At 40.6% G+C, this 25,878-nt stretch overlaps 1 protein-coding gene across 5 annotated transcripts in view; it reads left to right on the top strand.

The window, feature by feature from the left end:
* Positions 1 to 10,931: 10,931 nt before the first annotated feature.
* Positions 10,932 to 25,878, top strand: part of MCF2 (MCF.2 cell line derived transforming sequence) — an 83,615-nt gene continuing 68,668 nt past the window's right edge. For 4 of the 5 annotated variants that reach the window (XM_038588441.1, XM_038588439.1, XM_038588440.1 and 1 more), the window contains exons 1-3: positions 10,932 to 11,005; positions 18,145 to 18,259; positions 19,598 to 19,688. In XM_038588441.1, coding sequence (XP_038444369.1) covers positions 10,981 to 11,005; positions 18,145 to 18,259; positions 19,598 to 19,688 — 231 coding nt within the window. In that variant the 5' untranslated portion in view covers positions 10,932 to 10,980. Of the gene's footprint in view, positions 11,006 to 18,144; positions 18,260 to 19,597; positions 19,689 to 23,548; positions 23,995 to 25,878 lie in introns of those variants that run through there. The other variant, XM_038588442.1, reaches the window with a different exon arrangement.

Below are 25,878 nucleotides of genomic sequence, written 5' to 3'. Positions count from 1 at the left end.
TTTGTGCCAGTACCACACTGTCTTGATGATCACAGCTTTGTAGTACAACCTAAACTCTGGCATTGTGATGCCCCCGGCTCTGGGTTTCTTTTTCAATATTCCCTGGCTATTCAGGGTCTTTTCTGATTCCACACAAATCTTAAGATGATTTGTTCCAACTCTTTTCTGAAGAAAGTCCATGGTATTTTGATAGAGATTACATTAAACGTGTAAATTGCCCTGGGTAACGTTGACATTTTCACAATATTAATTCTTCTAATCCATGAGCATGGAATATTTTTCCATCTCTTTGTGTCTTCCTCAATGTCTTTCAGAAGTGTTCTGTCGTTTCTAGGGTATAGATCCTTTACCTCTTTGGTTAGGTTTATTCCTAGGTATCTTATGCTTTTGGGTGCAATTGTAGATGGGATTGACTCCTTAATTTCTCTTTCTTCAGTTTCATTGTTAGTGTATAGAAATGCCACTGACTTCTGGGCATTGATTTTGTATCCTGCCACACTGCCAAATTGCTGCATGAGTTCTAGTGATCTTGTGGTGGAGTCTTTTGGGGTTTCTGTGTACAGTATCATGTCATCTGCGAAGAAGGAGAGTTTGACTTCTTCTTTGCCAATTTGAATGCCTTTTATTTCTTTTTGTTGCCTGATTGCTGAGGTTAAGACTTCTAGTACTATGTTGAATAGCAGTGGTGAGAGTGGACATCCCTGTCTTGGGATCTTAGAGGAAAGGCTCCCAGTGTTTCCCCATTGAGAATGATATTTGCTGTGGGCTTTTTGTAGATGGCTTTTAAGTGCTGAGGAATGTTCCCTCTATCCCTACACTCTGAAGAGTTTTGATCAGGAATGGATGCTGTATTTTGTCAAATGCTTTCTCTGCATCTATGAAGAGGATCATATGGTTCTTGTTTTTCTCTTGTTGATATGACCTATCACGCTGATTGCTTTACGAGTGTTGAACCAGCCTTGCATCCCCAGGATAAATCCCGCTTGGTCATGGTGAATAATCTTTATGCACTGTTGGATCCTATTGGCTAGTACCTTGTTGAGAATTTTTGCATCCATGTTCATCAGGGATATTGGTCTATCATTCTCCTTTTTGGTGGGGTCTTTGTCTGGTTTTGGAGTTAAGGTGATGCTGGCCTCATAGAATGAGTTTGGAAGTATTCCATCCCTTCCTATCTTCAGAACAGCTTTAGTAGAATAGGTATTGTTTCTTCTTTAAACGTTTAAACGTTTGCTAGAATTCCCCTGGGAAGCCATCTGGCCCTGGACTTTTGTGTCTTGGGAGGTTTTTGATGACTGCTTCAATTTCCTCCCTGGTTATTGGCCTGTTCAGGTTTTCCCTTTCTTCCTGTTCCAGTTTTGGTAGTTTGTGGTTTTCCAGAAATGTGTCCATTTCTTTTGGATTACCTAATTTATTGGCATATAGCTGCTCATAACGTTTTTAAAATCGTTTGTATTTCCTTGGTGTTGGTAGTGATCTCTCCTTTCTCATTCATGATTTTATTAATTTGAGTCTTTTCTCTCTTCTTTTTAATAAGGCTGGCTAATGGTTTATCTATCTTATTAATTCTTTCAAAGAACCAACTCCTGCTTTTGTTGATCTCTTCCACAGTTCTTCTGGTCTCGATTTCGTTGAGTTCTGCTCAAATCTTTATTAACTCTCTTCTTCTGCTGGGTGTAGGATCTTTTTTTTTGGGGGGGGGGATGTAGGATCTATTTGCTGTTTTTTCTCCAGCTCCTTTAGGTGCAAGGTTAGTTTTTATATTTGAGTTCTTTCCGGTTTTTGGATGGATGCTTGTAATGCGATGTATTTCCCCCTCAGGACTGCTTTTGCTGTATCCCAAAGATTTTGAACGGTTGTATCTTCATTCTCATTAGTTTCCATGAACCTTTTTAATTCTTCCTTAATTTCCTGGTTGACCCTTTCATCTTTTAGCAGGATGGTCCTTATCCTCCACGTGTTTGAAATCCTTTCAAATTTCTTCTTGTGGTTTAGTCCCCTCCTGGGATCCTGCCTGATTTCCCTGTAATAGTCAGGGGATGGGGGGAGTCAAAGTTCCTGCTTCTCGGGGCGCGGATCCCCTGTCCTGAGGCTCCTTGCAGGCACCTCTCCCCCACTGGATTCTTTTTTTTTTTCCGTCTTCTTACCTTGTTAGAAGAAGCGCAAACTCTTCTCTCTGTAGTGTTCCAGCTGTTCTCTCTTTAAATCTCAGGTCAGCTTCTAGGTGTTCAGGATGGTTTGGAAGTTATCTAGGTAAGTTGGTGGGGACAGGTGACTTGGGGACCCTACTCCGCCAGCTTGCCCCCCCCAAAGACTTATTCCTATACTTTAAGAATTGTATTGTTTTAGATCTTATGTTTCAAAATTTGATCTGAGTTAATTTATGTATATGGTATAAGGTAGGAATCTAACTTCATTCTTTTTTCCCCCCAACTTCATTCTTTTGAATGTGGATATCCTGCTGTCCCATCATCATTTGTTGAAGAGTATTCTTTCCTCATTGAATTTTCTTGTCTTTGTTAAAAATCAATTGATAATGATGTGTCAGTTTAGTCCTCTCATCTGTGACATGTACCACTCTAGTCCAGGATGTTGACAATGGGAAAGACTGCATACGTAGGAATAAGGGGTATATTCTATATATATTTATATATATATATATATATATATATATTCTATATTCTATTTTCCCCTCAGTTTTGCTGTAAACGTAAAACTGCTCTTAAAAAATAGTCTTAAAAATAGTCTTAAAAAAAAGTGAACTTGGTCATTACAAAAGAAATGTTGAAAATATGCCCCCAAAGTGAATTTTATGGTCCAGAAGAAAAACCCTATTAACATTGAAGTATATAGTTGACATCATATTGAATGGACAGTTTTTATTTCTTTTACCATGCCACATTACCTTGTACTATATGACATCTAAAATGACAGTTGTTGGGACACCTGGGTGGCTCAGTCAGTAGAGCATCTGACTCGATCTATCAGGGTTGCGAGTTTAAGTCTTACATTGTGCATGGCGCCTACTTAAAAAAAAATTAAATGATAGTCATGAAATCTAAAGATGTGTGTGCCTGCACCCCGATGTTTATAGCAGCAATGGCCACGATAGCCAAACTGTGGAAGGAGCCTCGGTGTCCAACGAAAGATGAATGGATAAAGAAGATGTGGTTTATGTATACAATGGAATATTACTCAGCTATTAGAAATGACAAATACCCACCATTTGCTTCAACGTGGATGGAACTGGAGGGTATTATGCTGAGTGAAGTAAGCCAGTCGGAGAAGGACAAACATTATATGTTCTCATTCATTTGGGGAATATAAATAATAGTGAAAGGGAATATAAGGGAAGGGGGAAGAAATGTGTGGGAAATATCAGAAAGGGAGACAGAACGTAAAGACTGCTAACTCTGGGAAACGAACTAGGGGTGGTAGAAGGGGAGGAGGGCGGGGGGTGGGAGTGAATGGGTGACGGGCACTGGGGGTTATTCTGTATGTTAGTAAATTGAACACCAATAAAAAATAAATTAAAAAAAAATAAAGATGTGTGTGTGTGTGTGTGTGTGTTTATTTATCTCAAGCACAAAGAGGTTGGGAATTTATTTTGTAATTTCTTATTTTTTTTCATGATTGTAATTGATATGTTAAGATACTTAATATAGGGTTTTTAAAAATAATTCAAATTCAATTAGCCAACATTTAGTACCTCATTAGTTTCAGATGTAGAGTTTAATAATTCATCAGTTCCATATCCCATCATGTGCTCTCCTGAATGCCATCACCCAGTTATGCCACCTTCCCACCAAACTCCCCTCCAATAACCCTTCGTTTGTTTCCAAGAGTTAAGAGTCTCTCACGGTTTGTTTGGGATGGAAAAATGAAAATGTGATGGCGAAGCTAAGATATCTCTAGATTTTAAAAATGTTAATAGTGAAAAAAAATAAGCATTTTAGAATAGTACACAAATCAAGTTTTATCTGGAGTTTATAACACACAAAAGAGGGACTTTCATTACAAAAGAAACTTACCTTTCTCTTCCCACTCATTTTGTTGTGTAGGTACTTATAAACAACCTGCATCATGTGGATCTTCAGTGAATTGTCTGAGGTTCTACCATAGGTTAGTAGCTAATTGATTATGGAATCTACCAGTTTCTATATCCCTGCTGTGGTATTACAAGAATTGCCTGCTTGGAAAATATCTTTGTGCTAAGTCAATGATCCTGGATCAGAAGCATTTCAGAAGACTGCTCACCTCTTCTGGAAGCATGCAGAGTTCTCCACTTTTTGCTTCTAGTCTTGCTTTCTAGCTATGGCTGGACTATCCCATGCCCTCAGCTCAAATCACATCAGGCTACATATAGTCCCCAGTGCCTTCACCAACTCCTGCATTGGCACTTGGAATGTCCTCTATTCTCCTGTCCATGTATTTGAATCCTAATCAGTTTTCAAGGCCCAGCTCAGATGTCACATCATCTATGAAACTTTCCTTTTTTTCACTTGCTCAATTTAGATGCAATAATCTCATCCCCCATGCCCTGTACTGTATATTTCTCTTATAGTAGATACTGTGTACTGTATTTTATGGCCGGTTGTCATATCTTCTCTTAATTTTTAAGCTTTTTAAGGTGTGACACTGTTTATGTTCCAATAGGCTGTAGCACCCAGCAGGGAGGAACACATAAAAAACCAGTAGATGCTTGGTGAATTGAATTATAGTGGATTGGAAGGAGGCTCCAGCACATTGTTAGCAGAAGGATTTAGCATGAATCTTTGTTTTCTTTTGTTAGTACAGAATTATGTGAGTCTTTCATACTGTACCTTTATTGCAGAACAAAGTACGATATGGTTTGTTCTGTGGTGTAATGGGAATTCATTTTGTGATTGTTTCAGAATCACCCTTTTGTTTATTCCACTTTTTAAAGCATAACACAAGTCAAGACAGCACTTCAGTTTGTTGCACGTGCTAAGTCATTACTGCTTACAGATGGATAGTGTATTTGCCTTTCACACTGAAAGGGAAAAATTACACTCGTAGAATCCCATCTGCTTGCAACAGGATTTAGGACTCAAAACCTAATTTTATCTGAGTTCTGCACATCAGCAATAGGGAACTTTCAAAGAGTTGATTGCTAAAAGTAACCATCATTGTTAAGGATTTCAAACTGTAAAAATGATGGAGTTTCTTGCAAAAGATTGTTTATAAACATTCTTGATACAGTTTGGAATAAAACTCTTCCTGGAAGAAAATGGGAGGTTATGGAGGCATATCTAGTTAGTAATTTGCATTAGAGCTAATTGAGTATACTTCTGAGGGCAGATTTTAGATTGTCTGAAGAAGGTTAGGGGACCAAATAAATGATACCGTAAAAGCTTCTTCTAAAGCTACTAGATTCTCCCGTGGGTATGAACAGTGCTTGGTGCCTGACAGTTGCTTAGTGTGAATTTCTTGAATGAATAAATGTGAATGGATGCTTCTCCAAGCCTGTTTCCTCATTTGTAAGGTGAGGGTTTTAATATCCATCTTGGAGGATTGTTGTTGAGATCAGAGCAAATGCATAGAAAGTGCTCTATGTTGAGCCTGACAAGTAGTAGGTGATCAGCAAATGATAAGTATCATGAATCATATCTGACACGTTTCCCCTCTGTTTTCATGCTGGTGGTGGCAGTAGGTTGATGGCCATAGAAGAGACTGTTATCCCTCTGGTTGATGTTTCCATTACTTTCCCTTGTATAGTATTTTATTTTTAAAATGATTTTATTTATTTGAGAGAGTGAGAGAGGGAACCCACAAGCAAGGAGAGGGACAGAGGCAGAGGGAGAAGCAGACTTCCTGCTGAGCAGGGAGCCCAACATCGGGCTTGATCCCAGGACCCTGGGATCATGACCTGAGCTGAAAGCAGACGCTTAACCAACGGAGCCACCCAGGTGCCCCCACTTTCCTCTATTCTATTTTAATCTGAGCTCCATTTTTGCTTCTTATTTTTAGGAAAACTTGAGAATATAGAGTTATTTCCCCTTTGCAGCATTTTGTTTGCCATAGCTCTTTAAGCCATAGACAGAATGGGAAGTGCGTGCAGCATGGTTCAAACTTGTTTTATTCTATTGATATGAACAGAAACCCCAGAGAAAGGATAAATGTACATGAGAGTATCACAGTGAAATAACGCTCAAGGATTGGAATTATTGCTGTTATACACCAGAATCTAGAGTAAAAATGCTTTCTATAAAATGAGAATGCTTACAGGGACACCTGTCTGGCTTGGTCAGTGGAGCGTGTGACTCTTGACCTCAAGATTGTGGGTTCAAGCTCCATGTTGGGTATAGAGATTTCCTTTTTCTTTTTTAAAAAGTAGTCATCATGCCCAATGTGAAGCTGGAACTCACAACCCCGAGACCAAGAGTCATCGAATGCTTTACTGACTGAGCCAACCAGAGGCCCTGGGTGTATAGAGATTACTTTAAAAAATATAAAAATCTTTAAAAAATGAGAATGCTTATAGATACCAACTTACTTAACTTTTTTTTTTTAATAGGCTCCACACCCAGCATGGAGTCCATTGTAGAACCCATCCTGGGGCTTGAACTCATGACCCTGAGGTCAAAATCTGAGCTGAGATCATGAGTTGGACACTTAACCGACTGAGCCACATAAGCACTCCTCAAGTTACTTTCTAAACTATTGTTTTCTCTATAGGAGTTGATAAACAGAATTTAAATTCCTTGGAATGGTAATAATAGTCACATCATAGAGGCATAGACTCTTGAAGTAGGACGTGATAGATTATTTATTCCAACCCTACTATTCACTTGATTGTCCTCACTAGCCTCCTTACCACAGAGCAGCTTGAGCTTTGTTCAAACACTATCTGTGATAGAGCAGGGCTCCTTTCTGTACCTACCATGGCAGTTATTTCATCTACAAAGAGTTCTGACATTTAGAACAAAATGCTTCTTCACATGGAGTCTGTATAGCTATCTCTGTTGCTTTGTCTTCTCTCTCTGAGGGGAAAAAAAACAACCAACCAGTGAACCAACTGCCCAATTAACCAACCAACCAACCAACCAACCAACCAACCAACCAACAAACCAAAAGAGTACATGACCAAATAGGTATTCATACTCCATACCTAGCCCAAGAAATTGCACTGTGTGTGTGTGTGTGTGTGTGTGTGTGTGTGCTGGGAAATGTGGCAGTATGCTTAATATTCAGTGTTTCAATCTTTACAAACTATGAAGGACACCTTGTATCAAGGTGACAAGTGTTCTCCATCTCTGCAAGTGACACAACCAAAATGAATCAACTAATTAAATGTCTGTGAACCATCCATTCAGAATATATTATTTATTTCTATACCTTTTAGGACTTTTAAATTCTTCATATTTGAATTCTGAGCTTGTCTCTGCATTTACACAAAATTTCAAAAAAGATTTATTAATTTATTTGAGAGAGAGAGAGAAGCAGGAAGCACAAGCAGGAAGGGCAGAGGGGGAGACAATCTCAAGCAGATTCCAGGCTGAGTGTGAGCCCTACACAGGGCCTGATCTTAAAACACCGAGATCAGGACCCAAGCTGAAACCAAGAGTTGAACACCTAGCTGACTGTGCCACCCAGGTGCCCCAGTCTTTTTTTTTTTTAAAGTGATCTCTCCACCCAAATTGGCCCTGAACACACGACTCGAGACCAAGAGTTGCATGCTCCACTGACTGAGCCAGCCAGGTACCCCTGTACAACTATCTTCTATAAAAGAACTAATTGATTTTAAAAGAGAAATATTAGGAGCACCTGGGTGGCTCAGTCGGTTCAGTGTGTGACTCTTTGTTTCCTCTCCAGTCATGATCTTAGGGTCATGAGATGGTGCCCTACATCTGTGCTCAGTGGGGAGTCTGCAGGGAGTCAGTTCTCCCTCTCCCTCTGCCCCTCCCCCCACTTGTGCTCTCTCTCACCTGTTCGCTCTCTAAAATAAATAAATAAATCTTTTAAAAAAGAAATACTACTAATGAGTTTGTGATTTATGGTCGAGGCAGTAAAAGCTGGTCTCTTTTGCTTCCTAATCATGTATGGAATGAATGAATTGGCAAGCACTTTTCTGGTCTTTTGCTTGCAGTTTGAAGGTGATTGCATTATACTCTACACCTATGTGGTTCATCAGCGGAGTCAAAGAGCTGCTCCATCGGGATGTTTTTAGGGTGTCTGTCAGATTGCCTACTGAGTTAGTGCCCTTCTTTGGGCTTCCCAACCAACATTTCTTCGGTTGAGCGACTAGTCCAAAGTAAGAAGAGCACATGCCCCTGGTTTGCGAGTCATTGAGCTTTCACGAGGGTCGGCTTGACAAGCCTGCTGTCAAATATGAATCTGCTCGACGAGCAACATGCTGTGTGTAAACTTGATCCAGCTTTGGTGATCTTGGCTTTTTATTTCTCGTGCCCAGATTAAAAGAGGTTAAAGGGTCAGCAAGAGGAACATGATAAATTGGATCTGTCCTCACCTTTATATTTCAGGAGGCAAGATGTGTGGAAATTCAAGAGGGTCAGATACGAAGCAGGGTGTCACCCAGTGTCCACCTTGCCCAAAGCCACTTCTCTCACTCTCCTTTTTCTCAGCAATCATCTCACCTTGTGTTGTGCGGCTACGCACAGGTAACCCCTGTGTCTTCTCTCCCCTCTCTCTTAAAGTAACGACATCTTCTCTTTCAACCATTATCTCCTCCTTTTTTGTTAGTATGGTGATGTGACTTTCTGAGCACAGTTGTGGGAGACATTTTACAATAGAAACATCAGTATGTTTTCCTTGTAATTCTGGATTTTACCTGTCCTTGTAGCTCCTCGAATGTAAGGGGCCCGAGAAAGCATTTGCTGAATGACCCTCACTTCTGCAATGGGGGACAGTGGGGCAAGTGTTGGGGCGTGACTTGCTCAAGATCACAGAGCTGCTCGGTGGCTAAGCCAGCACTGGGGTCCAGGTCCTTATGTGACAGGATTGAAGAATTGTAGAGTAGATGCGCACGGTTTCCATAGTTATGCAAGTGCCTGAGTGGTAATGGGAGGAATCAAATTGTAGCTATTAGTACTTCCAGAAGTGCCATCTGACATAATATTCACTGATTGATCTTGGGAGATCTTCCTATTTCTCAGCACAGGGGGGAAATTTTGGTCCTATTATGTAGGAATGTTTTAATGTCTAATGCCATCTCATTTAAATCATATGGGACACGTGGGGCATTGCCACTTTTGCAGGCCTCTAAGGGCAGAGAGACTTCTACTTCTCTGCATCACCCCCATTTTCCACCTTGTTCCATGTCTCCATCCCTAAAAATGTCAGTGTGTAACCCATGTTTGTGGCTGCCACAACCACATTCTTTTATCTGAGGAAACATGTAGCATTAAAAAAAATAACTATTCAGCTGTCTGGATGGGAAGGCTTGGAAATGTACATGCACATGCTTGGCGTGGGGCACTTCAGGAGTTGACTCTTTTCCTTAATTCCAAGACATTTTTAGGAATTGAGTTTTACATCCCAATAAATTGCAGATTTTTAATGGCCTGTGTCTTTTTTAAAAAAATATTTATTTATTCATGGGAGACACAGAGAGAGAGGCAGAGACACAGGCAGAGGGAGAAGCAGGCTCCCTGTGGGGAGCCCAATGCGGGACTTGATCCCAGGACCCCAGGATCATGACCCAAGACAAAGACAGATGCTCAACCACTGAGCCACCCAGGCAACCCAGTGGCTTGTGTCTTATGAAAATTGTCACTCAATTTCTTTTGTCTTTGAAATAGGGAGTATTTAGGTGAGGGGTGGGTCACTGTGTAGCAGATATCCATTACTCTGTGTACTGTGGACCTGCTGAGAACTTGTTTTTCTAATGCCCTTGAGCAGGATTACTTCTGGTAAACAGCATCCATATGGTATGATTTGAGGAGCACTAAGGAGGGTAATGTGTCATCAGCCTGACACCACCAGCTACTAGGCCTTTGAAGGCCCTTTGTATCAGAGAGCAGTGGGAAATATGGCTTCTATAAGAGACGTGGAACCACAGGCATTAAAACCAGCAATCCAAAATAGCCTTGTTTGATGCCCTGTTTTCTTTAAAAAGTTACCCTTGCTCATGGACCAGAGGCAGGTAGTAGGCTTTGATTTTTGGCTCTTGTAGCGTTCACTGGAATGGAACATTACAAATTAACACGCGAGCTGGAGCATCTAAAACACATGGAGCAATGCACGGATGTTGTTCTACCCATTGTGATCAAAGACAAGCTCGTATGTTGCTTATTGAACACCAACTATCATGCCAGTTGGTTTGCAGTTCATTGGCGCAGCACCCAATGACGTAGATATTATTGTGCCCGGTTGATTGGGGAAGGACATGTTTGTATGGCCAGGAAATGCAACAGGCAGAGATTTCAGTCCCTCTGTCTGGCTCCCAAGCAACGTGCTTCACCACTCCACTCTACTCTCTCTGACTTTTCCTGACTTAGGAGATGAGATAAGACATACCTTCTTCAGGGTTATTTTAAGAATCCAATAAGATAAACGATCTGAGAAGTGCTTTGTAACCACTAGTAAACTTTGCAGAATGAAAGGCATTGTCAGAAGTAGAAGGCAGGCTGCTCTGGTGCCTCCATGTGACCATCTACCCTTTACATAGATCTAGATGTCCTGGGGTTAGGACCTTTGCCCCTGGCTTTCCGGTGAGCGAGAGTAGTTTATGTCCTAGGGATAGATTCCGAGAGCTAGGACACTGGTCTTACTTACCCAGTGATCTTTTCAAGAGTGCGATTTCCTTGCCGTGTAGCTGAGAGGAGCAGAGAGGAGGTGAGCAGTGCGTCTGCAGGGCCCCCAGGGTTCTTTGCAGCATAATGAGGAATGAGGTGGATGCTCCCAGCTGTGTTCTAACATGCATGTCATCTCTCTCCCTTCTCGCCTGTCATAGAGACTGAGCTGCTTCTCCGTGCAAAGGACATCAGTCATTTCTTAATGCAAGATATCGCCTTCTTGTCTGGTAAGCAGACTTTTCATATATTTAGACCAGATAAATGTATGAGTCTCTTAGCAAAATGAGTGCGGTCCTTATTATAGAAGTAGTCACACACACACACACACACACACACACACACACACACAGTTTGAGAAGCACTATTTTCTTTTTTTTTTCAGTTTTTATTTATTTAAGTAATCTCTACACACAGCATGGGGCTCGAACCAAAGACCCCGAGATCGAGTCACATGCTGAGAAGCACTATTTTAATAAACATTTATGCATTGTGCACATAGTGGCCAAACAAATAGACATTTGGAGAATAGAGCTTTTGAATGTGTTTAGATACATGATGAAAACAATCTTACCACCTTTGTACATTTGACTTTCAGGCATGCCTTTGGGAATCCATGATAGGTGCAAGTAGAATTCATCTAGGTGGGTGCAGGCTGAGAGAGAGGGTAACAACTGAGGGGACTTCTTGGCGATTTTCTCCACCACCATAGCTCTGATTATTTAAATGTTTCTTTTTTTTAAAAAAAAAGATTTTATTTATTTATTCATGAGAGACACACAGAGAGAGGGGCAGAGTCACGGGCAGAGGGAGAAGCAGGCTCCATGCAGGGAGTCCGACGTGGGACTCAATCCCGGGACTCCAAGATCATGCCCTGGGCTGAAGGTAACACTAAACTGCTGGGCCACCCAGGGATCCCTATTTAAATGTATCTTATAAATGCCGTCAAGTCATTCTAATTAAGAGCACATACTGAGTTATTTTTTTTAGAGTTTCATTTACACTTGATAAAGTAAGTTTACTAATATCTGTATATATGCATTGGTATGTGTATGTGCATTTGTATAACATTTTATTTTATTTTTATTTTATTTTTTTAAAAGATTGTATTTATTTATTCATGAGAGACACAGAGAAAGAGAGAGAGAGGCAGAGACACAGGCAGAGGGAGAAGCAGGCTCCATGCAGGGAGCCTGATGTGGGACTCCATCCCAGGATTCCGGGATCACGCCCTGGGCCGATGGCAGCCGCTCAACCACTGAGCCACCCAGGCGTCCCAAAAGTGACCATCTTAACTGGTTTTTAAAAGTATAATCTCCATTTTATTTTTTTTCAGAGAACAGTTTTTCTTCAGTCTTTAAGGACTTAGCTCCTTACAGGGCCTTTGGTGGAGGTGGTGGGATGGCACCTGCAAGTCTAAATCGGGGTGAGGGTGGTAGTGTTGGGTCCTTCTGTGCTTCAGGAGAGTGATTCTGGATTACGTTGGCGTGAATGGTTCAGTCTGCATGGTCATGTAGCCCACAGACAGCTTGGAATGCACATAGGCCTAGAAGATCTTCACTTTGGAAATGCCCCAGTCGGCAACAGTTTTTCCTATGGTCCCAGTAATGAACTTTTTTAAAAAAGATTATTTATTTATTCATTTACCAATGAGAGACACACACACATACAGAGAGAGAGAGAGAGAGAGAGAGAGAGAGAGAGGCAGAGACATAGGCAGAGAGAGAAGCAGGCTCCATGCAGGGAGCCCAATGTGGGACTGGATCCCAGGTCTCCAGGATCACGCCCTGGGCCGAAGGTGGCAGCTCAGCTGCTGAGCCACTCAGGTGTCCCTAAGATTTTATTTATTTGAGAGAGAGTGAGAGAGCCTGTACACGAGTGTGTGTATGACTGGGTGGAGGGGCCGAGGGAGAGAATCCTCAAGCAGACTGCCCTCGGATCTGGGAGCCTGATGTGGGGCTCAATCCCAGGACCCTGAGATCATGATTTGAACTGAAACTGAGAGATTGAGCCACCCAAGTGTCCCTGAATAAAAAATTTCTTGATGGCTTTATCCTTGGGCGTGTAATGGGCACAGTTGGTGCTACAAGTAGGCTGCATGTGACTGTGGCCCTTTGTGATGTGACTGTTATTCCTTCTTTTTTTGGTCATCTTGGTCATCTCCAGAAGTCTTGATCTTGCAAAACTGAAACTGTCTACCCACTAAAAAATAATTCCCCATTCCCTTCTTGCCTTAGCTCCTGGCAACCAACCATTCTACTTTCTGTCTCTGGGGGTTTCACTACTGTAGGTACCTCATAAGAGTGGAATCATACAGGATTTGTCTTTTTGTGATTGGCTTATTAATTCACTTAGCATAATACCTTAAGGTCCATCCAAGTTGTATATATCAATATATGTCAGAAGTTCCTCCCTTTTTAAGACTGAACAATATTCCATTACATATATATACTAAATTTTGTTTGTCCATCCATTGATGGATACCTGGGTTGCCTCCACCTTTTGGCTATTGTGAGTAATGCAGCTCAATAGCATTACTTCTTTTTAGAGATGTAATTGGTGAACCATCCCTCTCTCTTTTTTTTAAAATATTTTATTTATTTATTCATGAGAGACAGAGGCAGAGACACAGGCAGAGGGAGAAGCAGGCTCCATGCAGGGAGCCCGACGTGGGACTCGATCCCTGGACTCCAGGATCACACCCTGGGCCAAAGGCGGCGCTAAACCGCTGAGCCACCCAGGGATCCCCCATCATACCTCTCTTTTTGACTCATTCAGAAATCTAGGGAAAGTTCTGCTTAAAGACCAGCAAATGACTTTCAAGTATTAATTGGAACTATACCGGTAAACATTATTAGAGTACACAGGTAGGGGCAATTTATGAGTCTGTGTCGTTTGCTTGAAAATGAGTGCTTCTTAGATGTTGAGAGTACAAGAAATGATCTTACTCCTTTTAAGTAGTTTAATTATTGCTCCTGAAGTGCAACCAGCATGCTCAGTTTACTAAACAAGCATTTACTTTATAGATGATCCTAATTGGACACTTTCGTCTGACCTCTGCTTTAATGATTATAATTAACAGTAATTATGAATTAGTGGTGACTTAATTAATGTGGCTTTATGTTTTACTTTATAAGTGCTATAAATGTGTGACATATCGTCACTCTTGAGATTTGGGTTATTTTACTGAAGCTCATCAGTGTTTTTCAAACTGTGTTCCATATATATAGAATGACCCTCAAGGCTAGTTCCCCCACCCAGACCTCTGCTACAATTTCTTTACCTGCTCTTTGTGGTGGCTTCTTTTGTTTTTTTTTAATATTTTATTTATTTATTCATGAGAGACAGAGTGAGAGAGGCAGAGACATAAGCAGAGGGAGAAGCAGGCTTCCTGTGGGGACCCTGATGTGGGACTCGATCCCAGGCCCTGGAATCAGGCCCTAAGCCAAAGTGGATGCTCAACCACTGAGCCACCCAGGCGTCCCTGTAGTTGTTACTTTTGAAGGAAGCGTTTCCAATGGGAAAATAATTAAACCCTCCAAATTTAGAATATAAACACCTCTCGTTCTTTTCTCACAAATTTACTATCTAGTACAGCACTTGTAGGTATTCAGTGGTAGTAACAGTTTAGAGATTAAGCAATGATCATTTACCCTTATAAGAACCTGCATTCTTTCCTTTGATAGGTATAGCTTTCCTAAGTGCTGGCTGGTTCTGTCTTTAACTAGAGTGCTTACCAGCTTGCTTGGCAAGTCTGTTATATTAAATATTATATATATATGTTGAATTATGTGTTATATATAATTTTTTGTTTTATGTATATGTATTTATTAATTTTTTAAGAGTTTATTTATTTATTCATGAGACACACAGAGAGAGGCATAGACATATAGGCAGAGGGAGAAGCAGGCTCCCTGTGGGGAGCCTGATGCGGGATTCGATCTCAGGACCCCGAGATCATGACTTGAACCAAAGGCAGATGCTCAACCATTGAGCCACCTAAGTGCCCTTTATATATTTATTTTAAGTAAACTCTATGCCCAACAAGCTCACAACCCTGAGGTTGAGTCATATGCTCTACCAACTGAGTTAGCTAGGCACCCCCATTATATATTACTAGTTCTTTAATATACTCTACCTGTAGAAGCCCTTTGTTTAATGATTTGCTATATCTCTTGGTTTAGAGTTATACAGTTTCTCCCTTGAATTCCTTTGAAACTCTTGGGTGGATTCTGCCATTGTCCGTGATAATCTTCATCCTACTCTCATAGCCTAAAAGATTTATGATTTGATGTAATACTTTGAACTAGTTTGATACAAAAAAAATTAACTTGGGAATGGGAACTCTCCTTCATGTTTCCCTTGGTAAAGACTAAGGCAATGAATGAATTTGATTTTGTTCAAAGTGCATTAGGAAAGGATGTATATTCGGCTTTTATTGAATGGAATGTTCTAGAAACGTCAGTTAGGTCATATTGGTTAAGATTGTTGCTCAGGTGTACTGTCTACTTGCAAATTGTCTACTTATTCTATCAGTCATTGAGAGGTGGTGAAATTTATTTTTTATTTTCATCAAAAACATTTTTGAGATTTATTTATTTATTTTAGAGGGAGAGAGAGTGAGCACACATGTGAGTAGGAGAGGGGCAGAGAGAGAGAGAGAGAGAATCTTTTTTAAATTTTTTATAAATTTATTTTTTATTGGTGTTCAATTTGCCAACATACAGAATAACACCCAGTGCTCATCCCATCAGGTGCCCCCCTCAGTGCCCATCACCCAGTCACCCCCACCCACCGCCCACCTCCCTTTCTACCACCCCTAGTTTGTTTCCCAGAGTTAGGAGTCGACAGAGAGAATCTTAAGCAGACTTTCCACTGAACGCAGGGCCCAACACAGGGCCCCCTCCCCGGACCCTGAGATCATGACCTGAGCTGAAACCAAGAGTTGGATGCTTAACTGACTGAGCCTCCCGGGTACCCCGGTAGTGAAATGTTTTGACTAAAGTTGTGGATTTGTCTGTTTCTCCTTGCACTTCTATCAGTTTTTGTTTCATGTATTTTGAAGCTCCGTTATTAGGTACATAAGCATTTAGGATTGTTATATACTCTTGATGAATTTGCCCTGGTTTGATTATCAAATGATTTTCTTAATATCTAGTTATATTCCTGACTCTGAAATCAATTTTGTCTAAAATTAGACAACTTCTTTTTGACTAATAGTAGTATGGTATATCTTTTCCCATCCTTTTGCTTTTAATGCATTTGTGTTTTATATTTATTTATTTTTTTAGATTTTATATATTTATTCATGAGAGACAGAGAGAGAAAGAGAGAGAGACATAAGCAGGAGGAGAAGCAGGCTCCATCCAGGGAGCCTGGTGTGGGACTCGATCCTGGGACTCCAGGATCACGCCCTCAGCCGAAGGCAGATGCTCAACCGCTGAGCCACCCAGGCGTCCCTGTGCTTTATATTTAAAATGTGTTTCTAGGGTGTCTGGCTGGCTCAGTTGGTAGAGCATGCAACTCTTGATTTTGGGTTTCTGAGTTCAAGTCCCACATAGAGTGTAGAGCTTACTTAAAAAAATAAAAATAGGGCATCTGGGTGGCTCAGTGGTTGAGCATCTGCTTTTGGCTTGGGTCATGATCCCGGGGTCTTGGGATCAAGTTCCACATCAGGTTCTCTGCAGGCAGCCTGCTTCTCCCTCTGCCTATGTCTCTGCCTCTCTGTGTCTCTCATGAATAAATAAATAAAATCTTAAAAAAAAATAAAAATTAAAATAAAATTATATTTAAAAAATAAAGTGTGTTTCTTGTAGATAGTATATAGTTGGGCCTTGGACATTTTTATCCAATTTGATCATCTCTAACTTTTAATTGGGATGTCAAGATTACTTATATTTAATGTGATATATCTTACTATTTGTTCTCTATGTGTCCCATTAGTTCTTTTTTTTCCCCTCCAGTTTTGCTTTCTTTTGGGTTATTTTTCAGTTCACTTTATCTCCTTTGCCATTGTCTTATTTTTTTAAAGTTATTTATTTATTTATTTATTTTAGTAATCTACACCCAACGTGGGGTTTGAATTTACAACCCCAAGGTCGAGAGTCACATGCTCTTCCAACTGAGCCAGCCAGGTGCCCTGCCATTGTCATATTTTTATTGAACATTGAATTTTTTTCATATCCTTACATCTTTTTTCACTTAAATTCAGCCAAATGAGAATTACAACTAAACTTATCAAAAAATTTCTATTAGCAAGCTTAATTCAAAGACCTCCCTAATAACTTTCCTAAAATAATCCTTAAACTTCCATTTAGCACTAAATATTTACTGAGCACATCCTCTGTGCTCAGTTGTTGGGTCGTCTATACAGTGGGACCGTAAACATTTATATGGCTCATCCCTTTACTTAGGTGGCTTTAATTCTCAATTTTCCTTATCCTCTGGGCTGTGTCGAGGGCTGTAGCATAGGGTGCATGCTGAATTTTAACCCAAAGAGAATTTATGGTCTTTGTTTCTTTGCATTAGTAAAAGTCCTATACGATTGTTGTTGCTATTACTGCTTATATTATTTTTTTCACAAATCCATTAGAACATCACTTATTTCCTGTAGCTTATATCCTGTATTCTTTCAGACTCACCATAGCTGTAAATGGTTGATTATATCAAATCACCTGGTTTGAATTTAGGCCCATAGCATTGGTATAGAAACAGTTATTTCCCAGTATCCTCAGTTGTCCAATATGAGGGGTCAGCTGTGTTTTTAATTATATTTATTATATTCATTTCATCAAAATTTCTGACTATAATCACTTATTTTGCTTTCTCTCTCTCTTTCTTTTTTTTTTCTTACATTCTGTTTTCATTTAGAAACTACTCGGCTACTTTTTTCTTTCTTTTTTTTAAAGTAGACTCCACACCCAGTGTGAGGTTTGAATTCAAGACTCTGAGATCAAGGGCAGCCCGAGTGGCTCAGCGGTTTAGCACCGCCTTCGGCCCAGGGTGTGATCCTGGAGACCCGGGATAGAGTCCCACATCGGGCTCCCTGCATGGAGCCTGCTTCTCCCTCTGCCTGTGTCTCTGCCTCTTGCTCTCTCTCTCTGTCTCTTATGAATAAATAAATAATAAAATCTTTAACAAAAAAAGGCTCTGAGATCAAGAGTCAAATACTCTACCAACTGAACCACCCAGGTGTCCCTTAGCTACTCTTTTGACTTAGTCAGGAGCATGGTGCCATTTTGATTTTTGTGGAGACCATCATCCTTATAAAAGTTACATTGGCCCCAAGCTGCCCCTCTCAAATCCTCAGTTCTTGCATTGTAGTCATGTGAATTGTTAAATTGGTTGACTTATTTTTGTGTTGTTTTAGGTGGCCGGGGAAAGGATAATGCTTGGATCATTACTTTTCCAGAAAATTGTAATTTCAGATGTGTACCAGAAGAAGTGATAGCAAAGGTGCTGACTTATTTGACATCTATTGCAAGGTATAGCATTTCATTACATGTTTTTCGATTTGTTATGTGTTGGATACCCAATTTAATGTAATAACAGAAAAATGGCTTCTTTTTAGTGTGACTGTTATTATTGTAAGTGATTATAAGACTCCTCTTCAGAGTAGATAAGAAATAAAACTTACAAGGGAAAGCCGACAGCTACCTAAATTGCTATAAAAATTATACTGAGGATCTATGGAAACAAAATCGGGAGTCTAGAAATATTTGCCTTCCTGAAGAAAAATGTAGGTTGAAAATGATCATACTTTAAGCCTTTGATTTGCCTAAAAGGAAATCCTCTAGCCCAGAGTGAAGGTAGCTATTCTTCCAAGGGTAAAATATGAAGACCAAATGTTAAATAGACTCAAAAGTGATATTGGAATTGGTTAGGAGGAACTTCTTGATATTAGAAATCATTTGAGGCTAGAATGCTTTAAAAGGTAAGTTTCAAAAGCTTCCTTGAAGATTATATTTATTTATTTATTTATTTTTTAAAAATTATTTATGATAGTCACACAGAGAGAGAGAGAGAGGCAGAGACACAGGCAGAGGGAGAAGCAGGCTCCATGCACCGGGAGCCCGATGTGGGATTCGATCCCGGGTCTCCAGGATCGCGCCCTGGGCCAAAGGCAGGCGCCAAACCGCTGCGCCACCCAGGGATCCCTGAAGATTATATTTAGGTTGAAAACAAAATTTTTAAAGGAGACATTTTCCATTTATTAACCCTGAAGACTAAGAGGCCACAAATCTACAATGATAAAAATATGAAGAGTTTTATGAACAAAAAAAAATCAAGTCACAGAAAACTGAATTTGTAGTGTATCCCTTAAAGCTTGAAAGTCTTTTAGGTCTTTTTAGGGCAAATAAAAGTTTTATTATTCGTTAAACTGCTTCTCAAGGAGGAGACGACATAGAAACCTATATTTAATAGTGTTTTTCTGAGTGAATAAATGAATGGATGGATCATTGGCTCTTGATCCATTACCATGAAAGGTTAAATCTGATATCATGGAGGGTAGCTGTCTATAAGGTTTTCTCATACCTGAAATTGCAGTATGCCAAATTCATTTTAGTGAACTATCTGCATTATGCTATCATTCGACTATTTAAAAGAATGATGTTAGTGCCAAAAAAGAAATTTTAAATATTGAGTAGTAGAACATGGAATTAAATTGGTTTTCCAGTGTAGCACTTTGTGATAGCTTTCCCAATCCAAATTTATCTTCAGTTAAGACATCAAGTGTAAACAAAAAAGAGTCAGAATTAAGGACACAACCTAGCAAATTTGGGTAGTTACTAAGAAAAACATGATATCCTCTTATCTTGCAGGCAAAATGGATCTGATTCCCGGTTTACCATTATTCTTGATCGAAGATTGGCTACGTGGTCTTCTCTCAAAATTTCTCTCCAGAAAATCTCAGTAAGCACCAATGCATTCTACTGTAACTTTTTATTTTTATTTTACATGATACTTTCTGTTTGTGGGAGTGCAGAGTATTTTGATACTAGACAATGAAGACAATAAAAGTGATGGAAACAACAATGGAAACAATAAAAAAAGATGAGATGGTGAGATGAGAAAGTGGGAAGAAGTGTTGATAGAGGAGATTGAGCTAAACAACTCATCCAAAATAAAACATAATGGGAAAGAATGAGTAGTTAGTGATTCAAGGGATGAGTGAGAAGAGACTCATGGTTCCCTATGCCTTTCAGAGCAAGGCAAGTTTTTATGGGAGCTTTTTTTTAAAATGGAAATAGCTCTATTGTATACTTACTCTATATGGAAAAGTATAAAAAAGAAAGTTTAAAGCAATAATTGGTAATTCAGCCATCCATAAATAAAACACTTTTAAACATTTCGATATATGTCTTTCTAGACATTTCTCCCCCTAAGATAGAGTAGGGAAGTGACTCAACTGCAATATGACTTATCTCCCCTTTCAGAATCTAGCCCCCGGCTTCCCAAGACCTAGATAAAGAAAACCGTTTCCCTAAGAGAAAAATATGAGAGCTGCCACCCTGCACATAGCCAAGGTGATCTTTCAGATTATTAGGCTCATCTGGATTACAGTGGCATTATCTGACACTTCTTCATAGAAGAGGAGGGAGGTGAGGAACCCATATATTACTGAGCTGGCAAGATTGGGGCTGTCTATAGAGGTACCATGGGGCTAACTTCCTCTGTCAGAGCAGAGTAGCCCGGAATCAATGTATTTCTTTCTTTGCAAGTCCAACATCATCAATCATCAGAAATTCTTTGTCTCCTGACTGACACGGGAGGCCACTCTCACCAGAGGAAGTTGATTTAGCTGTGAAGGCAAGACAGAAATCTAGGTTGTTGGACTTCTGAGCCAGTGTTCTTTTTGCTATACTAACCTAGCTAACGGGCATAAGAAATAGACTGGCACTCACGTGATAAAATGTATGAGATCATTATTTTCATACCCAGCTTGAATTGTTCTTCATCTTGAGCAAATCAGCAAAGTGGTTTTTTTGTTTATGTCCTTAACAGAAGTGTGTAATGATAAGCAATGGAGAGAAGAGCGAACACCAAATTTACACAAGTTACTAAAATAAAATAGCAAAACCTTGACTTCATCTAATATGTTTTTGCTTTTTCAAAAGTGTTCACTTTTATTAATGTTGATTCTATTTCCTGATTAAGTCCTGCAGGTGGGTATTATTATAATTGTCTTATAAATGAGGGAATTACACACTTGGGGGAAGGTTTTGTGATGGATCCAAGGTCAAATAGCTCAGTAACAAAAAGAGGCGGAGCAAGAATTGAATTTTCATGAACTTCAGTTGGTGCACTTCCCACCTGCTGCTTTCTATCCTTTTCCAAATGACTTGTGGATAGACAAATACATACAGTGTTTTTCAGAAAAAAAGTAAAATCCTTTTGGAGAGAGCAAATCTGCCCAGGATGTACCATTGAGCCCTGCCAATGGGGCAAAGTTAAGTAAAAGCTATTTACCTTGCTCTGGACTTTTAAGATCCATCCTTGGGCTTATTGAGATTTCAGTTTATGATTCTTCTATACTAAATATATAACACTTGTGAGAATAAAACCTTCCTTATTACACAGCCCAGCTTTTTTCTTTTGGCCAAAACTATCTGCTTGATTAAATTAATTTTCATTGAGTGACCATTTGGCACATGGCATTAGTTTTTGTTAAGGTCTTATTTTTATTAATCAAATAGGCCGCTTGGAGCAGGTCTTCTTTTTTCTTTTTTTTTAAGGTTTTATTTATTTATTCATGAGAAACACAGAGAGGGGGAGAGAGAGAGGCAGAGACACACGCAGAGGGAGAAGCAGGCTCCATGCAGGGAGCCCGACGTGGGACTCGATCTCGGGTCTCCAGGATCATGCCCTGGGCCAAAGGCAGAACTAAACCGCTGAGCCACCCGGGCTGCCCAGGTCTTATTTTTTCTAAAATCAAAATAGAAGATTTGGTCTTGATCCTACTGATGGGGGGGTCAACAGAGCAATGATGATTTGTTTCTTGGGAGGCAAAGCTCCCCTTTCTGTTTCCCTAGGGATGGTCTTTTTTTTTTTTTTAAGATTTTATTTATTCATGAGAGACACACAGAGAGAGGCAGAGACACAGGCAGAGAGAGAAGCAGGCTCCATGCAAGGAGCCCGATGCAGGACTCAGTCCTGGACCCCAGGATCACGCCCTGAGCTGAAGGCAGATGCTCCACTGCTGATCCACCCAGGCATCCCTCCCCAGGGATGGTCTTTCAGTGGGAAAGTATGAACCATGTTCATCATAGAGCTTGACACTCGGGGTCCTTTCATTGTCTTAACTGCCAAATCGATGGTGCTAAGCAAGATTGGGGTCACCATTGATGATGACATGTAACAAGTGTTGTTTCTTTTTGGCATGTAAAATGTTTCTACTTGTGGTATAGCTTCAATACTCGTACTCCAGCACATCGATTACACCTCAACCAATGCTAGCCATTGGGCAGTGTTTGCGTTAAAGATAAATTCTTAAAAATTTTTTAAAGGTTTTATTTATTTATGAGAGACACCGAGAGAGAGAGAGAGAGAGAGAGAGAGAGAGAGAGAGAGAGAGAGAGAGAGAGGCGGAGACATAGGTAGAGGGAGAAGCAGGCTGCCTGTGGGACTCGATCCCAGGACCCTGGGACCTTAACCACTGAGCCACTCAGGTGTCCCAGTATTAAAGATAAATATTGAATGCAAGCAAATTTCAAGGGCAAAAGTCGTATTCAGAAAGGATTTCTGGTATAAATTGCCGTTGTGTAGATAGATGTAACTATCTTTGGTATATTACCTTAAACAATTATCTTTAAATTAATCATACAACTCAATTTGAAGACCTTAATTCGTAAATTCCAAAACAAACTATGCAGTTGGGTTACACTTTTTTTTTTAATTTTTTTTCATTTATTTATGATAGTCACACAGAGAGAGAGAGAGAGGCAGAGACACAGGCAGAGGGAGAAGCAGGCTCCATGCACCGGGAGCCCGACGTGGGATTCAATCCCGGGTCTCCAGGATCGTGCCCTGGGCCAAAGGCAGGCGCCAAACCACTGCGCCACCCAGGGATCCCTGGGTTACACTTTTTAATAAATGATGGGAAACAAGATTTTGTTTTACAAAGTTTCAATTTATTTTATTTTATTATTTTTATTTTTATAAATTTATTTTTTATTGGTGTTCAATTTGCCAACATATAGAATAACACCCAGTGCTCATACCATCAAGTTTCAATTTATTTTAGAGCCAGAACAAGCGCAAGCAGGGGCAGGGGCAGAGGGGGAGGGAGAAGAAGAGCAAAAGAATCCCAAGCAAACTGGGCTGAGCCCACGCTCCAAGTGGGGCTCAATCCCAGGATCCTGAGATCATGACTTGAGCTGCTGAAGCCAAGAGACTGCTGTTCAATGAACTGAGCCACCCAGGAGCCCCGGGAGACAAGATTCTTTTTTTTTTTTTTTCAGTTCTACAATTTGGGGAAATGTCCCATTTGGGAGAGAATCCTATCCATATTAGAAAGTTTGTGTGTTCTTTCTCGATCATTATCAAAATCTCACAATATCAACCTTCCACAAGGCTTAAACTCTGAATTAACAATTAACAACCACACACACAAAAAAAAACCCAAACCAAATCCTGAAGTGAATTTTAAGTTCCCGATCGGGGTGGGACCAGAATAAAGATATGGGTTAATACTACCTTCACAAAGATTCTCAGCATTCCACCTTAAAAATCAAACTGCACAGAGGAGAAAGCCAGTCCCATCAAGCCCCTAGGAGGAGAGTCTTTGTGTGTGTGTGTGTGTGTGTGTGTGTGTGTGTGTGTGTGTTTTCCTTTTCCTTCCTTCACTCTTAGGACGGGCCCGATCTTCTGGATCTTCTCTCCAGCAGCCCAGCACGAGCTAGTCTCCAAGGTGCAATCTGGCTAAGCAGTCGGGGGACCGTGTCAAGTCTGAATGACAATGAGCAGCCGGGAAGGCTCGGTCAGCTGACTAATCAGGGAGAGTGGGGTTTTTGCAGCGCTGCCACGGTGGTAATGGAAGCAGCTCCGGGAGCTTTGTTTGATAGAGATTTTTGGCTGCCGCTTTTAGATACGACCCAAGAAGCAGCTCGTATTTCATCAATGTCGCGTTGACAATTGGAAAAGAAGAGTGTTCTTGTGTATAGGCGAGATGGCAGAGGCAACTCCCCCGAGAGGCAAGATGAGGTTCAGGAGGAATGCGGTAAGGGCTCTGCCTGCAGTCCTGGAAAGCCGACATCCCCAAGTTCAAGTGCAGGGATGCTGCAGCATATGGTGCTATAGCGCACACCGATGCTGCACGGGGCTTTTAAGGACAGATGGAGGGAATGGAGACTGGTATTTGCATGAATTGCATTGATGCGATGACTGTGGTATTGACCGGGAAACGTAAAGGAGTCAAGGAGGTTGAATGTGATCTCGGAATCTAAATGTGGTCGGGTGGATGAGGAAGCCTCTTTAGCCCTGTTATTTGTTTAAGACCATATGAACAGTCTTGAATCGTTTGGCAGAGCAGCTTTAAGCCACCAGCGAAAATAATCTCTAACAAAGAGACGCCTGCTTTCTTTCACCATGGTCAAGTAGGGTATGAGATCATGGACAGGTCTGGAGGCGACTTCATCAGAATCTGAAAAGGCAGCCCTTCCTGGGTGTTCCTGGGTGTTCAAGTGAAACATTTTAAGTGGGATGATTTGAAATCTTCCGGATTTCATTTGTTCTCCAGATTCAAACTTTAAAGATGCAGAATTCTAGCCTGTTGACAACTTTTTTTTAAGGAGGGGGGGAAGTGACCCGCTTTTTCATTATAGACTAGAATTTAGAGATCTCTTCTTTCAGATAGATTTCAGACACTTTTTAAAACAATTTATTTATTTATTCATGAAAAACGCACACACACACACAGAGACAGAGGCAGAGACACAGGCAGAGGGAGAAGCAGGCTCCATGCAGGGAGCCCGACGTGGGACTCGATCCCGGGACTTCCTGACTCCAGGATCACGCCCTGGGCCAAAGGCAGGCGCCAAACCGCTGAGCCACCCAGGGATCCCCTCAGATACTTTTTTTAAAGAAAGATTTTTGTTTTCATTAGACAGAGACAGGGAGAGAGCATGAGTGGGAGGAGGGGCAGAGGGAGAGGGAGAAGCAGACTCCCCGCTGAGCAGGGACCCCCCCCCCCCCATGCGGTGCTTGATTCCAGGACCCTGGGATCATGACCTGAGCCAAAGGGAAGACACTTTTTAAAAAAAATTTTATTTATTCATGAGAGAGAGAGAGAGAGAGAGGCAGAGACAGGCAGAGGAAGAAGCAGGCTCCATGCAGGGAGCCTGACATGGGACTTGATCCTGGGTCTCCAGGATCAGGCCCTGGGCTGAAGGCGGTGTTAAACCACTGAGCCTCCCGGGCTGCCAGAAGGGAAGACACTTAACCATCTGAGCCACCCAGGTGCCCCTCAAACACTTTTCTAGCTAAATTTTCTCTTCATTGGCTCACATGTATACTCAATTCTCAGCAAATTTCTAAAGTGATATTTAGATATATTTGGGGGACATGTGAAAGAACACTAGCTAATTTAACGACTGGTCATCAACAAGGATTTAAATGCCACTCTTTTTCTTTGAGAACTTAAGTTACCGTTATTGATGTTATGATTTAAAACATAATACTTGCTCATTAAAAAAAAATCGAGACAACAGACACAAACATAAGAAAGTAAAAATCAGCCTTAGGAAAAAAATGACATTTGGAATGAAAAATGATAAGGGAGCTAAACCAGTTAAGAGTTTCTTGTTGTTGAATGAGGGTTGGCATCAATGGGTGAGTAAACAATTTATTTTCTAATAAAGCTTTTAGGACAGAATCATATTTTTGAGATTACAGTTTAGGGTATGGATCTTTTTATTTTGACAGAATTGTACCTGCAGCTCTATGCATGATTTTGTACTATAGGAACAAATAGTTTCAGACTTTTAGCAGGCAATTTATAGTGCACAAGAAATGCCTGTGTCTGTGTGTTGCGGTATTAGGTGCAGCTGGCATTGGTACTTTTGTTGTCAAAAGTAACTGATATATGCTTTCTGAAAGTTCCTAA

Source organism: Canis lupus, chromosome X (assembly GCF_011100685.1).
Source record: "Canis lupus familiaris isolate Mischka breed German Shepherd chromosome X, alternate assembly UU_Cfam_GSD_1.0, whole genome shotgun sequence".
Classification (NCBI taxonomy): Eukaryota; Metazoa; Chordata; class Mammalia; order Carnivora; family Canidae; genus Canis; species Canis lupus.
The sequence above is the reverse complement of the archived record's forward strand: the minus strand, read 5'-3'. Positions and strand labels throughout refer to the sequence as shown.